The sequence below is a fragment of the Zonotrichia leucophrys genome, chromosome 3 (genome assembly GCF_028769735.1).
Source record: "Zonotrichia leucophrys gambelii isolate GWCS_2022_RI chromosome 3, RI_Zleu_2.0, whole genome shotgun sequence".
Lineage (NCBI taxonomy): Eukaryota > Metazoa > Chordata > Aves > Passeriformes > Passerellidae > Zonotrichia > Zonotrichia leucophrys.
In genome coordinates, this window is record NC_088172.1 from 46203796 (window position 1) to 46231389 (window position 27594).

At 40.1% G+C, this 27594-nt stretch overlaps 1 protein-coding gene across 1 annotated transcript in view; it reads right to left on the reverse strand.

The window, feature by feature from the left end:
• THEMIS (thymocyte selection associated) overlaps positions 1–27594 on the reverse strand; it is a 70792-nt gene that overhangs the window by 40229 nt on the left and 2969 nt on the right. Inside the window, exons 2-4 of the mRNA XM_064708024.1 lie at positions 16829–16987; positions 8544–9002; positions 4838–5880 (exon numbers count right to left, since the gene is read on the reverse strand). Of these exons, the coding sequence (XP_064564094.1) occupies positions 4838–5880; positions 8544–9002; positions 16829–16987 (1661 nt within the window). The remainder of the gene's footprint in view (positions 1–4837; positions 5881–8543; positions 9003–16828; positions 16988–27594) is intronic.

A 27594-nucleotide genomic window follows, 5' to 3' on the forward strand; every position in this document is an offset into this window, starting at 1 on the left:
GGTTAGGGGTGAGGTGAAAGGTACATGAAAAGTGCAGCATGGGGGCACTCACATGGGTCTGGGGGAAATCAGGCATGTCTGTCACAGGATGGGTTTTAGGGGGAAAGGAACCCACAGCACAGTGCGGACGTAATTCTTGGAGAAGTGAGAAGCTTCAGCACAAGGACTTGGAGGGAATTGGTGTCTGAGTCACCAGGTGAGGCTGTGGTGGGGATAGGATTTTGAGACACTTTAGGAAATTTGCCGCAATGACAGTATGGGGTGGTCCTCAGTTTGCAGAGATGTAGTTCCAGCCTTCACATGTTATTTACAAAGCTACTGGAAAATGACAGGGATAAACAATAGATAGGATGTGGAGAAGGAGGGGGAAAGAGAGGGTGCAAAGTGAGATTCCAGGGAGTGGGAAGCATCCTCTTCTGTGGGGACAAGACAAAAGAGAGGAAGAGGAAGCACAGGTGCAGCATCAGCAACCACAGTTCCGCACCTGTCAGAGAGAAACCCTCCTCCTTATGTTTGCCTGTGCACATTTCTGCATCCACTAATGAACCTCTTTTTTCTTCCTCATTTCTAGAGCCAAAAGATTGTTAATTCCTGAAGTCTGTTCTTACTTATTCTTTCCTGGCTGTCCAGTGTGCATTTTCTAGTACTTTTTTGTTTAGGAAGGTTAGTTTCTTGCTGCACAGCAAAAATATTTGTGTTAAATCTACTCTATAAAGGAGCCAAAAATGTGAAAAATGCTCTGGAAGCAGAAAAGAAATACTTATGAGGAAGGAAAGGAGACAGTACAGGAAAACTCATTTGCTGAGAAATGCAGCTTATGTCTTATCAACTTAATTCCAGATAAGTCTTCATTTTGCTGTGAAGACAGATGCGATAAATATGTTAATGGCAGAGTTCGATAGCTCAGTTTGTAGAACTGTAAAGCCAGATGGAAATGATAATTTTTCTTTCATTTTAATTTTGAAATAGAAAGCAAGAAAGCAAGAAAGTTCTTGGTATCTTAGCACTGTAATGACTTTTGAAAGGATAATGGACCTTAGCACAAAATGACGATTAACTATCATGCCCTGATGCTCCTATTTTATTAAATTCCAGTTTCCTTGGCTGGAATTCTCTCAGCTTTCTTGCCAGAGATGAGAAGATTACTGCTTGTGAGTGACTTTTCCAGTTCCATGTTCATAAAGTTATTTAGCAGCAATCCTGCTGGTGGATATTTTACTGATTCTACTGTTGCTTCGGTTAGATACATGACTAAACAGACCCTTGATAGCAGCATTGGATGAAGCTAACCTCTCTTACTCCTTATCAGGGGTGAAATACTGCCTTTTTTGTCCCTTAAGCAGTGCCCTTATGGTCTTAGGAGTATAAGGCTAAATTGTGGCTTTCCATGCGTTGATTAAGATTCCATTTAGCAATATTCAGTGTGGACCCTTTGCTTCAATTTAATACAAAAGCACTGAGGGACATAGACACACGTTCCTAAATGTTTAGGATATTTACTGTTTGAACTGATAGGCAAAGAGAAAGCTAGAAAACATTTTGCTGCTTGAATCCTCTTGAAGGGAAGGAAACAGTGGGTTTCTGAGCAGGTGAAAATGAAAATTCTAGAAAACTATTTTCAAGGAAGTTATTAAGTGAAAACTTGGTTTGTCATATTTGCAGTGATCTTTCTAATGTGTGATAAATCTGTGATAAAGTATAAGATTATTGTCATCATTCAATACAAGCTATTTTTTATTCATTTGTTTAGTTTACACGCATTTTCTTGGGGGCTGTCTTTTTTAATTCAATTAGCAAGTAATACAAAATTGCAAACATATGTGGTCTGGATGTTTCTTTCACAAACAAAATGTTCGTATGAGAGGGAAAGGGAATGTCTGTGCAGTTATGTGGAGGGGAGAGGAGAGATCCCAGGTTCTGGAAGTGAAAGCTGTATCAACAGAAGCTGAGCGAACTTATTTAGCCCTGTGAAGAGACTGGGCAGAGTACTTAGTTAATGCAGCTGTATCATGTTTGAGAATTCATCTGCTGTCTCTGGACTTTGCTGAACTGTACAGACCTCCGTGTCTCTGCAGCATTGCACCTTGCACACAAGCAAAGGCAGTTCTCACACTCATCTCAGGTTCCAGTGCACACTGGATGCCAATCTCATCCAAGCCTGTGACTCACATGACCAGAAGTATGCAGTGAAGCATGCAGCCTGCTCTTGGGCCCAGAGTTTCCTTACCAAGGTCAGAGAACAGCAGGAAGAGACATCTGGAGCCTCTCTGCCCCCACAGCCTTGCTGCAAGCTGAGGCAATCAAAGCTGTAGCTAAAGGTGACCCATGCTTGCAGATAATCCTCAGGTACTGGCAAAAAACAGGCAGATCTTAGTCTTCTGCGGACCCATGCAGCAGCAGCAGCAGCAGCAGCAGCATTTTATCCTGGAGCTCCGAACCAAGCAGAACTTCTCAGCTGATGTGCAAGGAAACCACTCACCACTGTCCAGCAAGCAGCCAGAACTCCCCAAGCACCAGGCAGGGAGCTGCCTGCAGGAGGAGCATGGCAACTCATGCAGCACTAAAGCTTATCCCAGGCTGCCACCTTGTCAGGCTTAAGTTCAGCTCATTAGGATGCTCATCTGTTATTTATGCAAATAAGCCTATGCATAGTCACAAAATATGCAAAGATGGCTATTTATCAGTTTGTCACAGTTTCTGACTTTCTGAACCCTCAGACATTCCTGATACATTTAAAAAGAAAACACAATGTCCCCTAGCACTGCACAGGGGCCAAGGCAGAGCCTAGCTGCTACCATCCACGTCTTCTCAGAGGACTCAAGGTGCTCAGGATAGAAAAGATACTGCATTCTGTGTGACTTTAAACACAGTATGTTACAGCTCAGGATGTTTAATCTAGTGAATAAAGGATCTCTACTTGTTTCACCTTCCCAGGGGAGGAGATTTACAATATGCATAACTCCAAGCATTCTGACTGCAGTTTATTATTTATTTATAAAAGGCACCTGCCCCTCAAAAAATTAAAAAATGTCTCCTGAAACAGTGTTTAAATTATCTCCTTTGTCTGGACAGCTGCAGTCTAAGGTTGCTCTCACTCATGAATGTGCAAAAGAACCTCAGCTCATCCCTCCCCTACCCTTACCGCTCTCTTCTCACTTTAGGAAAATATTATCTTCTGCATGAGCCTGATCAGGAGTCAGCATCCACCTGCTTTTCTGCACACACAGCCATCAGTAACTGCAGGAGGTTGGAGTCCTCCTGACAAGGGTACAAATTGACCAGAAACAGCTTTAGGGAATTTTCCCTCAGTTCCTTACCCCTGGCCAGTACCAGGATGATTGCTTGCCTGTGAGCTCCATGGACAAGTTTCTCATGTATCCTTCCTTGCACAACAGGGTGTCTTATTTAAGCTGCTTAATGTTCATTGTAAAAGTTAGAAGAAAAGACATGTCTACAGTAAAGACAGGAGAAAATGACACATCTTTTTTTGGTAGTATCCTTATCTTAGGGAGCCACCTTATCCATTCTATTCTCCTATAGACTGTCGTAACCATGTCTCAGGTTCTATGTGGAGCTTTGGGCCTGCATGTGGTCTTGGAATTGAGGAAAGAGAGAAGGAACACCTCCAGCAGGCAAAGAGAGCTACTCACAAATGCTGCCCTATCAGAGGCTACAATTCAACTTCAGTTTCATACCAACACAAAAAAAAATATCTCCCTCTGAATCCCCCAAAATAAAATAACATGACTTACACTTTATTTAAAGCATAGCAATCACAACACAGGGTGCTTAGTCCACCCTGGCATCAGGATGATGATCTCACCAGGAGAGAGAATGGTAAGAGCAAGAGCAGGAAAACTTGTGGGTTCAGATAAAGATGGCTTAATAAATGAAGGAAAGAGGGGGAAAAACAACCCAAAGCAGAGATGAAAAGGCAGTCTCTCACCACCTCCCACAAGCAGACTGCTGTCCAACCAGTCTCTGGGTTATGGTTGCTTTCCTAGGCAAATCACCCCCTCAGTTTTTATTGCTGAACACAGCATTATGTCTCATGGAATATCCCTTTAGTCAACTGGGGTCAGCTCCCCCATTTGTGTCCTCTCTCAACCTCTTGGCCAACCCCAATGAACTTCCTTGGGGAAGCCTGGGAAATCAAGAAGGCCTTGAAACTGTGGGTGCATGGCTGTAAAACAGCCAAAAGATTGGTGTGTAATGAGCCCTGAATAAATCTAAAATCCAAAAAATACTTCACAGACTGATGTGAAGAAAATCAACTGCACCTCAGCCAGACCAAACACAATTGTCCTGGAAGGGGAACTTATTTTTTAATATCAGCTTCTATTCTAAAAGAACTGCTTCTTTTTTTTTTTTTTTTTTAATTCCAAACCTATTTCCCACTTGGGTGGGTGCAAAACAATGAATTCAAAAATTTCAATACAACCTGTCTCTCTGTGAACTTAATTCCACAGTTTCCAGCTGAGCAAAATTATCTTTACATCATGAAAACATATGCTTCCCCTTAATAAAGATTTAAATACAGGCACTTCAAATCCCTCCCTTCACTTTTACAATGGTGCAGTAAAGGATTATCCATGCAAAATTATACAGCCAAGGCCTCTGCTGCGAGTCGGCATGGTTCCGTTGTTTTTCATGGATCAATTAACACACACTGGAGATTTTAGCCATTCCTGTCTGTAATTGCTAATTTGCCCATTACAGGGAGCTGAGAGCCATCTGTGTACATGGCATAAGGATGCAACAGTGAAATGAAGACTTTAAACCCACAGAACATGACCTGTGGTTGTAAGACATTCAAAGACAAGATGGGATATCTTACCTTTGGAGCCTGCAGTACATCAGACACATCTTGCTTAGGCACTGCAAAAGTAGGTGGTGGTGCTGTTGTTGGCTTTTTGGGAGGCCTGGGTGGTGGATGGAGGGTTAGGTTTTCATATCTTCTCAACATATAGTATTCCTCTTCGCTGACCTCTTCCACTGTTGTCCTCGTCACAGGCGGTGCAACTGTCTGGACATCTTTGTTGAGCAAATGGACCAACATGTGTAAGCGATACACAGGGATCTCCCAGCTCTCCACTGGACTGCTGGCACTACTGATCAGCAAGTAAGAGTCTGTGATTTCTTCTTCAAACTGCAGACCAGGAGCAGCAGCCAAGACATCCTTCTCAATGGAAAGGTCTCTGACGGACACTTTGACATTAAAAGGCAAATGAAATTCTTTGCAAATCTCAGAGAGGTGGTACTGCTTCTTGTCGTGAACCACTTCCACAAAGCCACCTTCCATGTACATAGGGAGGAGCACTTTTTTATATGAGTCACTTAGTATTTGCTCACAGGCTAAAACATCTATGAGTTTCTTTCCTCCCTCATATAGAACTTCACTAGTCTGGCATTGCTGAACTAGAAATTGATCTCCAACTGAAACAGAAAAAAGCTCTTTATGAGGGGAAGTAAAGGCTTTAGTTGCTACAACATGAAGGGGTTCTTTTTCATTTCTCACTATCTCTAAGTCATAGGCAGTTGGAAACTCCCGAGGTCTTCTCTTGAACTTTCCTTTGTAGCTCATTGGGATTAAATAATGTCTTTTGGAGGAATCACTTCTCATCTCAGAGGCTAGGACTCTTGCTGCCTGGTACTTTTTGTAGATGACAATCTCTTTCCCTGTAGACAATAAGTTATAGGGTTTTTGGTTTCCCAAAGGCCCTTCCATTATCTGAGCAACCATAGGAAATTCTTTGCTTGTTCTCTCAAATATATCTTCCAAAGAAAGTGGCTGAAGGAAAGAGCTAATATCATAATGGTCTGTTACATCCTTGACCTCAACATCCAGATCTGAGAGGATATGAATTATGTCCTTTCGAACTGAAAAGAAAAAGAAATATATTGGGTTTTGTTTTCGAGCTGACATTGAAATAAAATACACATCCTGGCCAGATACCAAAAGTACCTTCCCTGAGGCATGCATGTCCATGTATAAATGTGCACTACTAACTGGGCCAGCCAAAGTCTAATTGTTGCAATTTGAGAGATATGGTCATCAGATATGCATGAGACCACACAAAAGAAGAGAGACAATAAGGTGTGCAAGTGAACACAAAGTTTGAGAAAAAGAAAAGGCTAGTTCACTATTTCCCCCACAATACCTCCAAGTTCAATCAGTTGTTTACGTTCTCAAACTATTGGGTGCAAACTGTATTTTTATTCTTTTACTTCATAGTGGTTTAGAATTTCTCTAAAGAAATGAGTGGGGAAACATTTTTAATAAATAAATAGCATTTGGATCCATTAATAAAATGTTGCTGCTATAGCCAGACTGGGAGAAAAAAGGTATTTTGATATTTATAAGAATAATTAAAACATCTGTAATTATTAGGAAATAATATGACTTAACAAAATGGCAAAGCCTTTGTATAACTAAGAGTAAGTTATTTTTATGAATTAAGACATTTTAATATTATGTTCCTCTCTGGAACTGTTGCATCTTTTTCTGCCTCACCTGCTTTCATTCATATCAGAACTGAGCGAGTGAATTTAACAACCTGACAGGGAACAACAGCTCTTTTACCACAACTGAAATTGCAAAATTTTGAATGCAAAACTTCCAAGAACAAAGCTGACTATGTAATTAAGGCTTGTTTAAGAATTTGGCTCCAAGTCAGTGACACCACAGATCCAAATAATATTTAATGACTCTCTTCAATAAGATTCATTCTGCATAGACCTACACAAAGGGATTGTATATGCTAGATTCACACTTCCTTGTAGAAGGACATACCAATATTTTATACTGAAAAGTTGGTATTGGATTTATTTTATATGACCGAGTTCTATGACACTAATTCAGGATCTGTTTGTTCTGACTCTGCTTTTGTCACATTGACACCTTGAGGTAATAAACATCCTGAGCACCACAAGGAAAAGACAAAAAAGGAAAATGACTGGTGAAAATGAAACTTTCTATGAGCATTTGTGAGAGTTCCACAGACAAAACTTGTTCATTATTAATAATGAGACGTAAAGAGGATTCTGCTCACAGCCTGTGAAAATGTAATCATTTATCCCAGTTATCAGGAATCTTTTTTTTAGAGTGGATAGTAATTCTCATAATTTATCTTGTGTCTATTTATAGTCCTCCTAAAAGTGGTAAAAATCCATTCTTCATGGTTCACAAGAAAGCAGTTATTCATGTACCATGAAGCCTACTTTTCCAACTGGTGTTAAATAGTTATTTAGGACATATGCAACGCTTCTTATATGTTGAAAACACCAAGAAATTTAAAATAAAAACAACAAATACAATCCTTATTGGAATAACTGATTGTAAGAAAAATGAATACCAAATATTTTTGAATCTTTTGAAGATTTTCAGGAGCATTAAATTGCTCTTGATTCTGACATATATCTTAGTGGATATAGCAATAAACCTGAGTTAACTGAGCTTCAGGAGATAAGCTAGACCCCTGTATCTAGCTAGAGTTACAGCAAACATTACTTTTACATTTTACTTTTACATTACAGTTGCTTTATCTTGTGAAGTTATATTTTCCAAACTCACACATTAAATCACATAGCAAGCACAGCTGAATGTCTTATGATAAGCATATAATGACTATGGTATATTGTGTTAACAATATCTGCCTGCTTTTATTTCTTTCTCTTTTGTCCATTTGCTTACATAATTCAACAGATAAATGCTCAATTGTGAAAAGATTTCTTGCTAAATATCCTCATGAATGCCATACTTCTGTTAGGATTCAATTTCTATGGAGCTCATAGTAAATGCAACAAGCAGCAAAACCTTCCCGAAAGCTAAGCTACTATCCTGCAATCAGAACCCTGTTGTATCAAGATTTTGGTGGAACAACTAGTGTCATAAATATTTTGGAGTTTTTTAAAATTAAAACTCAGAGTGCAAACTTTTAAAGATACTGGTTTTCTAATCTTTCTGCTTCCTCAAACCTACAGGTTTCGGAAATTGTCCATGAGTTTTTTGTGTTTATATTCAGTTGATATTTGTTTCTGCAACAGAATAAAATAATATGATTTTCCTTTCTCTAACATCCTCAATCTGAAAATTAAATGGTAATTAAGTGTATTGCAACATGTGCAATTGGTTTTTTTTTCCGACCTCCTAGGCATAGCCATATGAAGCCACCAAGAGGCTTTTCCAGGGCTGAAGTCTAAGATGCAAAGAAAGAGAATCTGGGAACTGAACAGAATTCCTAAACTCAAAACCTTTTTACTATGCATATATTTTCCGTGAGGATTTAATTGTAGTGATCAACAAAATGGCAACAGAAAGAAATGTAAGGTAACAATCTAAACTAACAGAGGATAAAGATATACTCAACAAAATATCATTTTTATCTTTCTTCCTCTTGAAAATAACATTAGTGGCAAATATGGATAAGGAATTTTTAACAAACTGAATCTTTCATGGCTAGTTTAAGAAAATGTGCATTTAAGGGTACTTTTGTACTTAGCTACACCAAGTTCAACAGAACACAGATTTTATTCCTACTTACATTTCATTACTGCCTGCACTTCGTAGACAGGCATGAGAATCAAACAGCCATCAAAGTTCTGAGGAAGTGGACTAGAGGAGTCCCACATATGTAAAGTAGTGGAAAGTTTAACAATCCGGTTTCTACCCTTAGGGATTTTCCACTCTGCAATCTCTTTTAAAGTGTACATCTGGTCATCTTCACACTCATAGAATTCTCCTTCTTGTGAAAGGGGCAAAGTAAAGGAATGAGACTGGTTATTTCTGACCACGACACAGTTCACAGCAATTATTCCGTGGACCTCTTCCACTGAGTTGAAGGTGATCTGCTCATCATGCTTGATGGTGAAATTTTCCAATTTTATATCCTTGGCACTGTAGAAAGAAGGATGGCCAAACCTTGTTGGCCCAATAGAGACTTTTCTTGCTATTTCTTCAATGCTGACATATGGAGTCTTGTCTGCCATAACCTTATAAAGACCTAAGAACAGAAAACTTGCATTATTAAAAGGGATGTACACAAAGAAAGTTATGCCAAAGACTGTGAATGTTATGAAAATGGAGAGCACAGCACATCAAATAATTCATAGATGATAGCTCAATTGCTAAAAATACGACTCTATAGAGGTAATATCAGCTGGTACAACACATAGGCAGCTGGAAATAACCCTTTCTGACAGGTGTCTAATTTCTGACATCCAGCATTCTTAGTCCTCAGTAAAATTTTTCATAGCCACAGAAAAAATGAAAAATTATCCTAAATTCCTATCTGTCTTCTTAGGAAACCAGCCTTTGAAATGCAGATGTGGTGTGAGGAAACACAACATTAATGTGATCAGTTCATGCAGGATAAGTTTCTTGTCTAAACATCAGTACCATGTAACCTTCCACACACAGACTGGGAATTCCTAGACCAAGTGTGTTTAAAGATACATCCCAAATGAAAGTGCAGCACCTACAGATAAGAAAGAGCAAATAGATTTTAGCGTATCTGACAGCCCAGTCCACCAGCTGGATTAATTCAAAGTCTGGGTGTTGTAGCACTCCAGCCATCACGAGGCAATTAAAATGCTGAAATTCTGCAAGGCAGAAGCTGTATCTAAGCTTCCCAATCTCCTAGGGACATTATTACTTCATGTTAATCATGCCCTTTGGATCTGTCTCATTAGGAGTCTCCATTGCAAGAAAAATGTGTACATTTCTATATTTGCGTGAGGGTTTTCATAAAGGAAGATGAACTGGAGGGTTGAGAGGACTAAAAAGCAGGTCTTAGCTGAACTGTATGATTCAGCTGTCTTCCTCACAAGGCGTGGCAGAACTGTGAATGCTGCCTTATGGAATTGCAGTGCAGTTTCCTGAGACAGACACTGACAAAGACTTGCTTTCGAGTGAATATAAGCGAGAATAGAGGTTATTTCTAGGCTGAGTTTGCTAGTCACAAATAAACCAATAGCTACAGCTACAATGACAAAGAAGCCAAGCTCCCTGGCAGTCACTGTGCCTTTTGTCCCTTTGTCTGCCAAAGCCAGCCAGCAGAAATCCTATGGCTTTGCTCCTCCGTGCTATTGACTCCTCTGGACTGCAGAGAGGACACTTTGTGGTAAAGGTACACTCCCATTTTGGCTGTTAAGGAGGAGGCATGGGATGGGGTATCAAAGAGCCTGGTTGGTACCACTAAAGACACTTTTATGGCAGATTCAAATCCCATGAGTAGTTTAAGCCACGTCTGGAAGATTTTAAATATCCTACCCAATCGTCCTCAGCCAAGTGCAGGATGTCCCAGCAGATACCTAGATTTCAGAAAGGTGAGATGCTGCCAGACCACACAGTTGCTGTTGGATCTTGGGAAGACACTAATTTCCTTCACTAGACCTCCCCTGACTGTGGAATTGTTTAACGAATTGGATCAGGAGATATTGCTTCTCTTAAAAATAAGCAAGGTGCTTATTTTCTTCTAAAATTTTTCCCTTACTGACTTGCATTACTGACCATAATCAACACAACTGAAGGCCCTGCATGGTATCCGGATGTCCCTAAGATTGTATTTCTTTAAATGGATGTGTCAAATAATTACAGCTATCACAACAGCCTTTAAAGAATTTGGGGTTTTTTTTGGAAGGGGATGGTTGTGGCTACAGGATTGCTGTGATTCTTTACAGTAGCAAACCCCTGTACTTTCACCTTGTAACTTTAGCACCACTCTTGTTAAAGGAGGCATAATTAAGATTCTGTCTGTTGAGTAGCTTTTAACTGACTTAATCAAAATATTTGGCATCTTTGGTTCTGTATGTCCCATATGGCCACTAGTAACTCTGGGAACGAACATCTCTGAGGGCCTGTCAGCAGCCTAAGCAGTAATAACCTCTTTGATCTGCTGCAGAAATAGTCACCAGTTGCACCAATGTCACTTGTTTCTTCAGTTCTGTGCCTTCACAATTGTCTGTATGACAGCCAGCTTTTCCTGTGTGCAGTCAGTACCCTTGTGTCAGTGCCTTCCCTACATATATGTCCTCACTGCAGGAAAACCTGCAGGAAAGCCTCCAGGCTTTTTCCTGGGCCACAAGGAACATGCAGGAACTTTGTACATGCATGAATGCACAAAGTGTAACTTGAACACACTTTTCTCTCCCACTGATATTTGCAATGTTTCTCACTGCCATTTTAACACAATTATTAGCAAGGAAATTATCTTCCACAGTCCTAATCATCACTGGAGCATGTCAGTGCAGATCAACACAAACAGGTTCATCAGCATTAGAAAGTATCACTGTGACAAGGCACCAGTGACAAACTGAACCTGTGGAAAAGACAAACAGTGTTCCAGTATCATGCTTTGCAAGCACAAGATGGGTATCATCTCTTGGCAGTGCTGGGAGAAAACAAATAGGAATATTTTTCATTAAAAAGGATATTCAAAGTACTTATGATGTGTCCCAAAGGCAGTAACTATGCTTACCTATCTGTAAAACAGGAGCAAGTGTATGCCCCACAAAAATTCCCCTGAATTACATCAAAAAGCCCCCATAAACTGTGCAAAAAACTTCCAGTTGAAAATATTTGGCAAAGTACAGGTTTGAGGAACATTCTTATCTTCTGAGTTTGACAATAGTCTGAGTCTAATTTTTCTGGGCCTACAAACTTATGTGGAAGACAACTATTTCAGCAACAAACCTATGAACATCCCAGGTTGGAGAGCAGGTGTCATATGGAAGCATAATTATCAGATTTGATGCAAAATTAGACACCTGATTAACTCCTTGGCCCAGGCAGACTGGCTTTGTCAAGGATGGGAACAGAAGAATGTTTGCCTTCTGTTGTGGTGGTTTTTGTAATTTTGGACAGAATGCTTGCTTAGGCAAGAGAAGAGACCTGTGGGCTTGCATACTTAGCTTCTGTATTGATCAGATCCCTGACACGACCTAACAGCCACCTCTGAGTGGCCATGAACATGCAAAGTTCCAGATGTTTCTCTCTACATAGAAGATAGGTAAATATATAAAAGACTGTTTTGGTATGTTGGGTGGAATTCACTGCCATATTCTGCCACAGTATCCTCTCATAAATGCTCTCCTTGATACTGTATATATGTAAAAAACAAAACAAAACCATAAAAACACAAAAAAATATCATCTGGAACAATTCAGAGTCTTATTAAAATCACTTTGAATCAAATTGCAAAAACAAATGTTTTCCAAATCTAAGATAGCAAGGAAACCTCCAGGAGGAGGAGACATATGGTAAGTTTGAGATGCTAACATTTGGACATTTTGAGGTCAAGCAAAAATATTTTTATACTTTTTCACAAACCATAAAACGACTGAATCAAATTCACTTAGATTTTCCCAAGAGATCTTGGTGGACTGTAAGGGGGAAAGACAGATGGAGATAACAAATTTGGAAAAAAGTCCATCTGCTTTATCAAGATCTGGCATTCTTGCTCCTATAGATTTACTTTCTAAATGCAATCTGGTCTACAACCAAACTGTACTTGTGTCCAATGGTTTGAGGGAAAATAAAACGGTCATATAAGAAGAGCTATGCACACATACAATAATACTGTGGGAAAATGTAATCATTCCACTCTAAGAAGCCTCTGTGACATTTCACTAGGTAAAGTCTGCCTAGACATAATACAATGAATGATTAGTAAGCCCCAAACATCATCAGCCCATCTTTTCAAGAAGTTGACATGGAGAGAGTTTGAGAATCTGAGAAAATTATTTCTCTGGTGTGGGAGAGAAAACATAGCCAGAGGATCACAAGACTGAATGTGCTATGGGAAAGCACATTTTGATAGAAGGATATTTTTACCACTTTTTTACAGAAGAGTATATGCAGTTCTCTTTTACTGTCTGTAGTGTAAAATGTACCACTCTGGAGTTTTATGGACTTCCTATTTTCAGTCTTAATTAGACTCCTGAAGGAAGGGAGTATTTTACTCTCTTTCCCCACAGAAAGCTGAGAAAACCAATAGTTAGGCTTGCCTAGTAGGGTAGCAAGCAACCTTCAAGAAAAAAGAAGAGCAGAACAAATTATCTTTCCCAGACTAGCAGTTTCTGTTCCCCGAGTAAAGTTGGGAAGAGCACAGTTTCTACCTTCTCTGGAGATTACTTAATTGCTATTCCTCTTTTCCCACACCTCCAACACCCACTCACTACCTCTTGTGCTTCAGCACCCTACTCCTCTCATCCTGTCCCAAAAGCCAGTTCTTCCTCACCTAGTACTGAGATGAGCCTTTGAATGCCTAACCCTGTTCTTCCACAGATGTGTTGGGTGGTCACTGACTTGCAGATGAGTGCTCAAAGGGGCAGTCATGCTCAGCTGTGTCTCTGTCAGACTACATAGGAATGAGCAGCAGCAATAGCCATGGACCTCATGAGAACAGGGGCAGTCCAGTAATGTTTTTTGCAGAAGAAGGAATACAACAGAATGAAATGCAGTCATTTGTGCTGGCAAACAATTCAGCTGTTGTGCAAATTACCTGTCTGTTAATTTGCTAGTAGTGAAGATTGTAGTTCAGAATGTGGTTAGATGTAGTCATTGAAGTGTCTAGAGTAACAGCAGACTTCTATTATTTTATATATGAGCACAGAAAGAATAGCCCTGTCCTCTGAGGCATGAAAAAGAACAAATTAGAATGAGGATAAAAGAAATAACACAGATAGTGAACTTGCGGTTGCAGCGGTTTCTCTAATGCAAAGGGCAGATTAGGCCTTTATCAAGGATCTGAGAAGAAAAAAAGGAGTTCTGAAGAGTGCAAATACGTTCAGAAAGACAAAGAGTAGGGCTCATTTAAGGCCAATGAGCCCAGCTCTTCACTCTCAGAGCTGCTATCCCCAGAGTAACCTAAATAGGAGCATTGCTCATTCGTGCCAGTACGTGTGCAGTGAAAGGATACACGAGCCCATGGCATGCAAAAGAGCTCATGGCAAAGGAAATGGAAAAGAGCATCAAAGCAAGATGCAAAGATCTCTTTGCATCAGCGCTGGCAAGAGGGCACTGTACATACAATGTAAATACAGGGTCAGCCTCCTGGAGACCTGTGGAAATTTTTATTGAATTAAGTCAAAGGTGGCACGAAAAAGATCATCTGCAATTCAGTTCTGCACTTCGTTCAAGAGATGGGGGCAAGCCATGTTTCATGTGCAGTGTTTCAGGTAGATCTTAGCACGTCTATGTAATGAAGCGAAAAGGAAAAAGGTCAAGAAAGAGCAAGAGACTGGGAAATTTTGACTCTGCAGAGCAGAATCATCCATCAGCTGAGAATTAAACTAGAGAAATGACAAATTTATGTCTTACCAAATAGCTCTTGAATACATAAGAGTACATATACAGAGGAAAACAGGAAAGTGGTGCTCCCTGTTGGGCTAATAAGAAGTGTCATTTTGCCCCTCTTCAGTGCTGCTGTTCAGTAATACCCATCATGTGGAGGATAATAATGATAAATTTCAGCAAAATGAACTCTGAATTTATTTTTCAAGTGAAATAACCCAGTTTTCTAGAACACTGGTTGGGAGAGTTCATAACTATGCATGAAAATTGTAGTGATTAGATCGAATTTGAAAATGTGCTCAGCAGGGCAACAGCATCCAAATGTCAGGTTGTAAAACTGATCTCTTGAATGCAAATAAATCCTGATTCACCAGCTTCAAGCATTTGAAATCACAAGTCTTTCTGTTCTAACAGTCGGGACCTTCAACATTAATAAATTTAGGATTACTTTTATCACTCTGTTGTGTTGGATATTTTGGGATTCAAATGTTCAACCTCATCTGCCAATCAAGATTTAGAATATATTTCTATCGGTGTATGAATTTTAGAGATAGAAGAAATTTTAATAATATCAGAGAAACTTGGATTACAAGAAAAATACCAAGTATCTTGAGAGTTCACAGGAGAGTTGTAATTCAATATCTCTAGATAGCCACAGATAATTAAAAGGTCTTTGATCTCTGTGTCTGGGCCCTACGAGTGCTTGAAAATTGCGTTCCAAAAAAGTCTTTTAATAAGTGGTCATAGAAACCATTCTGATTCGCAGGATAAGAAAAACGTGAAGGAAAATTGAGGATCTATTTAGGAGCGGGGGGAAGTTATATACACACAACTATTTCAGAGAGAAATCTGTATTTTAGAGATGGCAAATAAAGGCATAGCAGAAGAATGTTTTTGTAGAATTCACATGAAACATTTCATCATTCCCATGGACTTCTACATTATATTTGTTCAAGAAGTGTGTCTTGTCTCCTTCTGCAGAAAAAGCGCGTCCCAGCTTGGATACTGGCATAACCTAAATTCTATACATGCACACTCTGGCATACTCAGCAAGAGTTTAGAAGAGCATCAATGATGGTATTAAGTCAAGCACTCAAACACTAGAAAACACTCATATTATGTCCCCCATGTAGCAACAATTTAATTTCCCATGTGCTTTCAGTACAATACAGTGCTAATTAAATATTTAGGGTGGGGTTTTTTTGTACAAAACTGTAGTCTCATTCAGTCCATTAGCTAGACTGATGGCCAAAGTGAGTCCTGGGCATGCCCTCAGACTCTTGAAGTCTTTTGTGTTCTGTGTGTGCTCTGTACCAGTGTTTCCTTTATGCATGTGTCCCACAACTTCTCCCCCAGACTCCTTCCCACTCCCACTGCCCTCCTCATGCAGTTCCTCATGCAGCTTGCTCATCTCCTCTCACCAAGGAGCTTCCATTACCTCTGCTGCCTGCAAGACTCCCAGCATAGGAAATGCCCTACTTGCAAACCTGTGGGTGGGTGGGGTCTTCCTGTGCTGCTGAAACCACCTGCAGCTGCCTCCACTCTCTGATGTTTGCATGGAAAATCTGCATCCTTCTGTCCTGCTCTGAGATCAAAACTTTTTCTACCATTTTCCTAACACAGTTTTTCTCCTCTACTTCCCACATTTGGGATACTCACATGGGAGACACACTTCTCCCTCTGTGCTGTATTCACTTCCCTGTTCAATGCTGCTGGGCCCTAGCAGTGGAGGAACTGAGATGAGAGCAAAATTCAGAAATTAATAAATATGACATATGATGAACTAGTACTGGGTTCAGTACTTGGCCAGCTCTCCTGAAAAAGGTAACATGGAGAGGGGAAGATATGGTTCAAGTACCATATCTAGAACCATAGATATGGTTCAAATACCTCAAGGGGAAGTATGATTGAACAAGTCAGTACTCCACGCCAAATTTCAAGTCCATCCTCCAAAATATGAATATATTTGGATTTCTCTATAGAACAATTAAAAGTGACTTTTTAAGCAGAAAACTACATCCATTCCCCTCTAATCCTGTTTCCAAGCATGGAGCAGCCACTCTGACCATCATAGTTAAAATAAACCATTAAAACAAAAGCAGTATTGAAAACAAAGTATTGAAAATATTTTGTACCCATAATAATAAAATACAGATGTAGTAATGGCAAATACATCATAGTTTGGGAACACAACAAGGGAGATTTCAGCTCAGACAAGGTTTGGAAAAGTCATAAGTAAATGGAAAGAAGATTTTTGTTGTAATTCTTACACCAAGGGCCTCCAAGTGTAGAAAGCATTACCAACCACAAAACTTTATAATATTAATAACTTCTATCCAGGTTTGAGAAAGGACTGTAAGAGAGTTGAAATTTAAAAACTGGTTGACTATGTCTTATACCATCTGATAAAACTGTATACTTGACAGCTGAGTTGCAACCTCAAATATGAATCAAGACAGCGAATCAATAAAATGAACAAAGGTGATTACTCAGGGCTATAATTTCTCAAAAACATGCATTCATGAAATACCATACCAGGAAAATTTAGTGGTAATTCCACTTTGGCTGAAAACTGGCTGACTTCAATATTCTCACGGACACTTGCTATGAGTTTATTAATTTTGAAGCCAATAACTTTAATGACATCTTCTGTTGAGAGGGAGAATTCATTTCCAAACATCTCATAGATGGAGTCTGAAAAGAAATGCAAAAGGAAAGAAAAGCATTATTTAGCTTTGTCATGTGTCTCTACCTCTTTGAGCGAAAACAAAAATAATACTTAAAGCATAAGAAATAATACTTATCTTGTGATAATTAGCCTAATTTTCCCTCCAGGGTCATGAGAAAAACAATCTTGTGACTTCAATGACCAATCAGCTCTGTGTGTACATGGTTCTTAAATGCATGCAAGGAGAACAAGGTCTGAAGAATCTACATTTCCAAATTATTAGACCAGAATAGGTTGAGGTAGAGCATAGGATTACCTGGGCTGTCAGGAGCTGTCTCCTGAAACCAGCAGGCAGTGGAGCTCACCAAAGGTGGCTCTGCACAGCACAGGGCATAGTTTATCCCATAGGAAACAACAGACTACAGCAGGAGACAAAAACCCACAGAGCCTTGAAGATACCCAGGGAGATGACAGGAGACATCTAAGTGCAACCAGCATTTGAGGTTCCTGTGGTAACAAAAGACCTGAAGAAAATACTAGAAATTGGAAAACTGGCAAGTTACCAATGGCAATCCCGGTCCCCTGTTGAAATGAGCATATTGATTCAGACCTGGCAGCAAAAATTTCCTTTTCTGTCTGTCATGTTCAGAACTTTCAGAAAAGGAACAAAGCAATCCAGCCAAGTGTTTCAGCACTTCCTCAGCAAAACCTGGAACTGTATCTTGTCCTGCCAAAACCAGTTCTCCCTTCTCTATTCTAGTTGTGGTCAACCTTTGCTGTTTCAGAAGCAGATGTACAGGGAGAAGAATAAAGCCAAAAGCCTCAAAAGTCAAGTTATGAAGAAGGAAAATTCCTCCTGGTCTCTGCAGGAGATAAGCAGAAGCTTTGGGGCATGGGATCAATTAACTATATATAAAGGCAATGCAGTGAACACAGTGTTCCATTTGTAGATAGAATTGCATTGAACACAGAACATCAGAAATGTTGACTTTAATACTAGCTTCCATTCTTCTGTGCATTTCCTCCCAAGAATTAACCAAGATTGGTCCTGAAGCAATGTGGACATGCCCTTTCTGAAATCTCATCTCAAAATTTCTTTTCCCTTGTCATGAGAAACATTGTTCTCATTTCCACTCCCAATGCATTGGTGAGTGTATTTATTTGCTCTCCTATCAATATTGTTCAGCTACTTAAAATACTTTCTTTCTCATTTCCTTTTTTCCCTTCCCCAAAGGGTTCTCAGGGTTAATTTTGCCCTTTGCTTTATCTCCTCTGAGAAGACAGATATTCCTTCGCACAATTGCTCTAAGCCCTTAGTTATATCTTGTTCAGTTTAAAGTTTTGCCTTTTTACTTTTTTCTTTTAGCCTAGGTAAGAAGAATGTTATCAGGCAATGAGAAATATTTAAAACCTGATCTCTGACTACATAGGTGCAATCAATAATTGAGAAGGCCAGTACTCAAATATTATTATTGCTGGCAGAACTCCCTTCCTTGAAGAGCAACACTCTTTACAGCTCTCCTTGTAGCTGGTGAGGATAGTGGGGAGAAAAAAAACCCAAAACCAGCTTACTTTTCTTTTTTCCACCCAAGTGTCACACCAAAAAAACCCAACAATTAGCTGACTGATCTTCCTGGTGTTCATTCAAGAACAATTCCAGTCCTGAATACAGCCTAGGCTGATAAGCATCTCTTACTGAGTCTGTGATCTATTTATTAACTCTGCTGCAGCACCTGCAAATGACAAGTGCTTGACTATCTCCTAGACCTCAAGAGAAGTCACTGGGAGCCCAGTCTGAACATAATTTATTCTTGTGTTAGCCTAAACCTACCCAAAACCTCAATAGAGCACCACAAAACAACAGGAGAATGATGGAGAGTAATGCTGAGCAACTGTGTAAGTGTGCTCTTTGGTGAATACGTGTCCAGAAAAACCTATTGGTTTCTTGTGCAATGCTCTGAACAATTGAGATGGACTCCAGAAAATTCTCAGTTTCCCTGAAGAAGATGTGCATTTTTAACCCTCTGGAGAATGCATCTTGATTGAAAAAATAAAGTAAAAACCATCTGGAAGATGCTTTTCACAGGCTGGATGGGACATAATCCCCTGTTTTCCCTTGCTGAGGACCCTATACAGGCTTAAGGTCTCTGCTGTGCTTAGATTCCAAACTCACCCAGAGGGCTTCCTGCTGCACACCAGGATGATGACTAACTCAGAGGTATTCTGGATTACAGTGCCACACAAATATCAACCAGTGCCAGGTGAAGAAAAGTGCTGTTTAAGCATGCTTTCAACATTTGGAAATGTTGCTCTGGTACTGAGCAGAAGAGCAAGAGAGCTGCTGCTCTCTAACAAAAAAGGAAAATCTGGTTTTCTTACTGTAAAAATAGTGCATAGTTGTTTTCACTGATCAGTCCCTTTGCAATTCAACACAGACTAACTCAGCTGTCTCTGTGGAAATTGCTACAGCTCCCATCAGGAGGCTGGCTGCTGCTAATACCAATCATGAAGTGCCATGTCTCACTTTTTTAGTACTCCAGGTATTTTAATACTCACATTTTTAATACTCCAGGTATAGTGACTCCACCATTTCCCTGGGCAGCCTGTCCCAGTGCTTCTCTCCAGTTCACTCTTTCAGTGAACATTTTTTTCCCAATATTTGAGATGAGCCTCCCCTGGCACAACTTGGGGCCATTTTCCCTTGTTATGTCACTGGTTGCCTGGGGGAAGAGAATAACCCTCACCTCACCACAGCCTCCTTTTTGGTAGTTTTAGAGAGGGATAAGATCTCCTCAGCCTTGTTTTTTCCAGGCTTAAATTCCACAGCTCCCTCAGCTGCTCCTTATAAGATTTCTGTTCAATTCCCTTCAGCAGCTCCTTTTTACTTCTCTGGGCAAGGTCCAGAACCTCAATGTCTTTCCTGTCATAGTTTCACTACCACTCTCTGACCTTGGCTGTCCAGCCAGTTTTATATCCAGTGATGAGTACACTTGTCCAAGCAGCGGGCTGCCACTTTTCCCAAGAGAATGCTGTGGGAGACTGTGCTAAAGGTTTTCCTGAGATCTGAGTAGGCAACATCCACAGCCTTTCCCTCATCTACTAAATGAGGCAGTTAAGGGGCTAAAGCTCTTTAAAAACTGTTATTGAAGAATATTTAATGACCATTTCAGTCTATATCTGCCACATAGTGATTCCACAAAACCCCCCAAGAAAATTAAAATCAAGGGAGGTCATTGTCCTGCCATCAAAGAAATGAACATGGGTGCATAATCCACTGGCAAACAAAATGCTTTGCAATACCACCAGTAAGGACCACAGGATAGTAATTTTCTTTTGCAGAGGAGAAGTTGGATAGATAGATCATATAATAATGGAATGATGGAGGTATGCCACCACATTTTCCATCTAAGATATCAGAGACCAACTTTCAACAGCTTATCAATAGTAAAACATGTATTACTAGATTTATTTGAAATAGGCCAAGAGGTTGAAATATTATAAGGATGAGAGGTTGGGTGGGTGATTGCTAACTGTCTGAGACCATGATTGCAGAAGGCTCATTTTTATCAATACTAGGATTTAGAAAAAAAAAATAAAATCTGCCAGTCACATTTTTGGGGTTACATTTGCACATGCAGTATTGATTTTAATTACATATTTGTCTGCAACTAGATTGCTTTGGCCCTGATTTTAGCCCTTGCTTGGCAGTTTGCCTGGAATAATAAATGAAGATTACATTCAGACAAGAAAAATGTTACCTAGGCACTTGCAGCAAATATTTGCGCTGGTAAAAGGGAGCCAGGGAAAGCGCATAGCTTTCAAAAAGGATAATAAAAGTACTTTTTCCTTTAGAAACCATGATAATTAATCTTAAAACATTTTGAAAATTCCCACTTTGCAACAATGTGACCCTGAGAGATTTTACTTCAGCTATGTAATGTGGACCCCCTCACACAATATATTGAAAAATAAAATTTTAATTAAAATGCACTTTTTAACATTTATTTGTTGTTGCTCAACAATAACTTTGTTTTTCCCACTCAAGTCACAAAGAAAATGTAACTCTTTGAAAATGTAAATCAAATAACCTTGAGAACAGAATGTTTTGATTTGAGAAAGATGTAGGCAATATAATGCAAAAAAACCCCCCAAACCAACATTTTAGCAGAACCCAGAATAAAGCATCTTATTTACAGTGATCAAACAATGCCCCTGAAGGCTGTAGTTAAAGAGCTTGTTGCCTTTGAAAGAACCTTTTCTGAAATGTTACTTTGTTCAATAAAAACCACATTTATATCCTTTCATAAGCTCATCTCTAGTTCGACAATCTGTTATCAACCACCGTGATCAGATCAAAGCAAGCGTCACAATCGGTTCAGTATCTTTTCCCTCCATCTTTCCTAAAATGTTAAGCAGCCACACCACCATCCTCCCTAACATAAGCCCTTTATTTGATTTATTTCTCATTATAGGTACAAGAAGAACACTTTTGTATCAAAAACAGCAATATAAAATATAAATACAGTGAATGCCTGAGATGGAGGATATCATTCTTAATGTCAGGGCATCTGACAGTACCACTGAGATAAATATTTTATAATACAAGGTGAAACAATAAAATATCTCAGTAATATGTCCCTTTTTCTTCCCAGCAGCTTGGAGCTCTGTTGGTGACTGCTCTTGGAGTGAATGCCTCACTGACGCTGATGGAAGCGGCTCCCAGTCAGGGCCGGGAGTAAACAGCAGCGATACATCACTGGGATGCAGCTCCTTTCTGCCAAACGCCCCCGGGCAGTTCAGCATGGAGGGCCAGGGAGAGCGGTGCAGACGAGACAAAAGACTTGACTAAGGTGGCACAGAGGGTTATTCAGCAGCAGTGAAGCCCAAGCCCAGGCTGGCTGACTCCCAGTCTCACAACCCGTCTGACACAGGGTGCTGCTAAGCTCTTCCAAGTATCCCCCTCCTTTTTATTTCTTTTTTTTTTAAACAAAGACCAAGCTTTTTTCCCAACAAAACCAAATCACTTTGGAGGCCAAACACTAGGCATTGGCTGCCTAGTCCCATGAGTTTGAATCTTTGAAGGAAAATATTTTCTCTTTCATGTCTCAGTAACACTCACGGAATTCATTGCAGCTGGCAGGCTGAGCAGTCTTTGAAAGGAGATCCAAAGAACCAGGAGCCTGGCTGCTTAGTGGGGAGATGACAGATCCCCCTACATCTCCTGAAAGAGTAGAACTTTGTCCCAATGTCCTTTTCCCAGTGCTCTTTTCTCCACTATTAAGTTGTCATCAGCTGCCCATATGGGTGCTGTCTTCACTATCAGAGGTGACTCTGTTTCAGGGGCTGGTGAAAAGGTTCTAAAGGCTCCATGCCCTGGTGCAGCCATTCAGCCGGAATTACAATAGCCCATTCTCCCCTACAACATAGCTCAGCTGAAATCACATTTTTATTAAGGCTTCTGCAGGCTCTCAAAGTAATATGAAGGGCATAATGGATCTATAATTGGTGTCGATAAAAAAAAGTATCATTCTTTATGGGCATTATTTGAGGGCTGGCCAATTGTTCAGAGTTTATGCTCTATGGCAAGAAAAGAGATCTATTTTAAAGTTTTAAGGAGGAGAGTTTTGCTTAATCATTTAAATCATTTTATACTTTGATTAAGCAGAAGGAAAAGCAAACAATTTCTGATGGGGAGGCATTAGGTAGCCTTTTATTCCAGTCAAATATCTCCTGAACACAAAAGGTGCTCAGCAGTCTGCTGAATTTTCCCCACTAAACTCAAATAATCCAGTGCCTTGTAGGGAAGAGGCTGGAAATCATGCACAGTGATAAACAAAGAAGGAAGCATACCCCAGCTTCTTTCTCTAACCCCAGGCTGTGAGAGTGGCTGCAAGCAGGATAAAACACTGGAATGACTTTTATCCATCCCTCCCTTCCTAACCCCAGAAGGTGCCCTCACTGAGGGCAGGTGAGCCCAGCTCCCCAGTGCCCACACAGTGCTCCCGATGCCCGAGGATAACAGTGGTCATGAAGGCAGTGTGAATTTGAGTGGAAGATCCTTTGTCAAATGACAGAGCAACTTATTGGGCTTTCAAAAACCCCTTCTCTCTTTAACATGTCCTAAGCAACAAAAATCTTTAGGTTAGATCAGTTTGGGACACTAATCTTCCAAAAGAGACTATGCAAAGATGCATCTTACCTAGATCATACCTACTTAGTCTGTGAAGGGCCTGGTTTTTGCCTGCGCGAAACCATCAAAAAACAAAAGCCATTAAGACTTATCTTTTGCCATATAAAGTCAAACTTTAAATGTCAAGTGCTTTAAGCCACTTCAATCATAATGGACTTTAAAAAGAAATTACTTCTGAGGTTTCTGATTTATTACTTACCTGATAAGTTTATGGCCACATTTTTTTAAAAAATGCATTCTTCTGATTCTCATCTATCTAGAGGCTCACACACTGCATGTGGCAGCCGAGCTTTATGCATGCAGCACCCACTATAATGGAAAGAGAAATTAAAACCACAGCTCCCAATTTGACCTTTTATTTGGGTTTACCCAAATGAGTCAGAATTACTACTTCATTGAAGACAATGCCCAAACCTGATTTTGAACAGCATTAGTCACTGTTATAGCTGGTCATGATTTATTTAGATTTATTAATTTTCTTTACAGAATTAATTAATTTGAATTTAATATGTTTATTCACATATAGGTTCAACAGAAAACTACATTTTTTGGATGAGGTTTAGGAAGGCTGCTCAAACTGAGTTGCAGGATCAGATCAGAGTGTTGAGCACTTCACAGGTGCAGTCCAGAACTGGAAACATGTTTAAGCATTTTCCCCTACTGAGATCAGAGCATGATGCTCCTTGTGTCACTTCTGTGTGTCCAAGGGACCTAACCAGAAACAGTGGACCTGGACAAATCCCATGTTCCTTCATGAACACATCACCAGGTACTTGAAGAAAAAGTTTTGTCACAAAAGGCCTGTAGCTCAGAAACATTGTGTAGTCATGGACTTGTGAATCATGGGATGTTTACCCCAGGATCTTCCCTCCTATGCAATTTAACATGGTTGTCCCTTATTCTTTCCAGAGCCTGAGTTTGTGAAAATTATCTTAGTACTTTGACAGGTTTTTTATGGGTTTGTGGGAAGGGAAACAGGGCCCCTCCTGCTGCAGACCTCCTCCTCCTCACATCCCTGGAGCCCGAGTGCAATGACAGCTGGGGAGCTCTCTGCTATAGGACACCAACACATAGAGGGAGCTTCAGCAAGACAGGACAAGGAGTTGACCCCTGCATTGAGACAAACCAGGCAATTTGGGCATTCTTCCTGCCTTCTGTGCCATCCACGGGGAGGCCCAAAACTCAAGGTCATAGAAAGAAAATCCCCTCAGAGGAGATCCTCAAATCAGCTCCACCCTGAGTGCCAGCTACCCAGGGTCATATTTTTCTCACTGTGTCTGGATGAGTCATTCCATTGAGGGCAGCAGTATGAATAAAATGAGCAATATTTGACCCAAAAAAGTCAGGGTTTGTTCTCACATCCACTGAAGAACACTTTCTTTCTTTCTTGTTTAGAATAAAACAGGCATTTGAAGCAGCTTGAACAAGGGCAGGAGAGTTTCAGTGGTTTGTATCAATAGAGAAAATTTACCAATATGCTCCAACTAATGACCACAAAAAAGAATCCAAACTACTCTGGCTATACTTAAGGCTCTTACTCCTACTTGATCAATCAAGAGGAACAGAAGAAACTGTATTCACAGGAAACCACTCTTGCACTTTCTGATATGTTTATCTATCTTTAAAAAATCTTCTCTAGCTTAAAAAAAAAAAAAGACACAAATTAGTAAGTGAAAGCACTGTACCACAAGTTCCACCAATTTCACAAGCAGTTCTCCCTTGGCATGCACTCCTCTGAGAATCCACCCAGTAATGAGGAGAATGATAATAATTTTTAATGATATTTCACCTCTAAGAAATACAGCCCTAATTAACTTCATCAAAGCTGTCTTATGTTCAGCCTCTGTTTAAATTATTTGTTGCTTTTTGTAAGAAAAAGTAGTTTTATTAATTCTGAAGAGGCAGTTTGCTTGTTTTATCCATACATATTATAGACTCCATATCCTAGCCTTCATCAACTCATTGGCTTATCATACTTGGCAGGGGAGAAGGATTTGTTCTCTCTAGGTTGGCTTAGAAACAGTGAAATAGTTGTACCTTACGTGATAATTTTTGAAATGTTAGTGTTGAGAGACATTTCTTGTCTAAATTAGGACTCAGGGCAGCTGAGTTTGGATAGATAAGGATTCCTTTTGCATGCAGCTTGCCTAGCTGCAATAACAGGGTTAAAAACTGTTTCGAACTCTGTTGATGATCAGCAGAGCCCATCACTTCCCTGAAATGCTTGCAGAAATGCATGCTGGAAAGATGCCATTTTCCAGTCACAGAAGCAGAGAGAGTGAAACCAAAACTGCAGAGACAGCGAGCAAATGTGGATTCGCAGCCAGCAAGCGGAACCGTGAGTCACGTTGTTTAGAGTTGACCAAAATGAGTTTTGAAATGGATCTATTCACCCAAGGGTTTTGTTTGGCATTGTCTCTCAGCAATCCTCATATGTTTGGTGCAGCTGTCAGAGAGCACCAAACATCAGCCCAGAGGAGGAATCCCAACCTGCCAATTCTAAGAATCTTTAGATCCCTTAAGTCTGGAAGGACATTAACCAAGGATATACTTGTGACCCTACAGTTGCCTCTTCCCAGTATGTCCTCCCTGCACAGATCCAGCACTTTCCTGAATCCCAGAGGCTGGAGTACCACAGCTACAGCACACTGCCTCCCTGCATACCCAGGCTGCAGAGATGGAGACTGCTGGCTTGGAGTTCTCTTCTCCTCAGAGAAGGAGCTCAGAGTTTCCTGATGTGTTTCACAGGCCTGTTGTAAAAGAGGGTATGTCCTGGAACTGCAATTTACACAACACACATGCTGTTTTCAAATAACTGAACTGCAGAGCAGAGCTACAAACTCTCCCCACACTCTGGCAAGTTTCAACCCCTGAAGAAATGGGGGAATACCATTAACGATGCATGTGTTTAGGTGGGGCAAGCATAAGAAGACTGTGGGTAGGCTAATGACAACAAACATCAACAGAAGAGGTGCCTTGAGAGGTTCTTCATTTTTCACAATTAAAATTGGCACTTTTTACTGTTTTGCCACTGGTTAAATTAAGCCTGCAAAATATTAAATTCAACTACCAATAAAATAATTATATTAGTATTAAAATAGACAGAATTTTTGCAACATAAAAATGAAAGCCTACACTTGCCTGCTATCTGTAAAAATCAGTGGTCAGACAGTACTTACCTCACTAAGTATCAATATTTACTAAAATGTTCAAAGAAAGATATTTGATTTTTTTGAGTTCCCAATGGAGTTTCAGCAATTTAATTTTTTAAAAACCTATTTTAATGAGCTATTAAATTATCATGTACTTCAGTCTGCACCGTAGTTCCTTTCTAATCAGTGCTGATTACCAAGTTATCTGTATCTGGCAGACTTGCTTTCATTTTATAATCTTCCTTCCTATTCCCTTCAGAGATTCAACAGTGCAGTCCAGTTTCTGTAGCAAGGACATTACAACTGCAGAGTCCAGAGCAACTGCCCTGACAGGCATCCCTGGCATTTGCAGAACTACCATCTCCTTTCATCTGTGTTTCTGTTTTCAAACCAGGGATGACAGTAGTTTCTCTGCTTCTGGATGGACTTTTGATGATGATGAAAAGCATTTTGGAAGAACTCAGGGCTCTTACTAACATCCCACATTTCTGACTCTAGAAAGTGGCAGACAGGGGTAGGACATGGCTGCAGGTTGGGTCTCTGACTGTGCAGCCCCACACAGCTGGAGCCAAAGCAGAATAGAAACATGGAAGTGTGAACAAGAGTCTCCACCCTTGACTGTTCTGCCTAGAGGCAAATTGGTAAGGCTTCAACCAACCCAAAGTCCAAGTGTAGCATTCAAATCTCTGATATAATTCAAGGAAAATGCTTTCCTCTTCTTCATGCCCAGAACAGAGAGGTAAAAAGCAACAGAACTTCCTGAGAAAAGTGTCTTAAACATAGTATTCACTACCAACAGCAAAAGTTCAGTTGCCCAGAGCTTTTCTAGCTGAAAGTATTCCATGTGGAAGCAGGGTCTATAAAGTTGTGTCCATTTGCAGTTTGGGGAACTACAGTTAAATACATCACATTCCAGTAGTATCAGCAGAAACATAATTTTTTTATAGGCCAGTAGAGAGACTAATGGTAGAATGAGTGCACACAGCATATGTTTTCTACTTGCTCTCCACTGGGAACAGTAGCAGGCAGACTTGGGTCTGAAAGGAGAGACCTAGATTGTATTTGGTGTAATATGTATAAAAAAGCAGAATGGATTCTTTCAGAGATGTTACCTTGCCAAAGGCAAGTAAATTCCCACTCTCTCCCTGGAGCTTGACTTTGCAGCTTCTAATAAAAATACCTCACCACATGGAAAACATTCATCCTCACAGAGCATTAAACTTTCCTTATGCTTCCAGAGGTACTGAAAATCTGTCAGGAGCTGTAAGGCTAGTTTGCAAGTCCTATATTT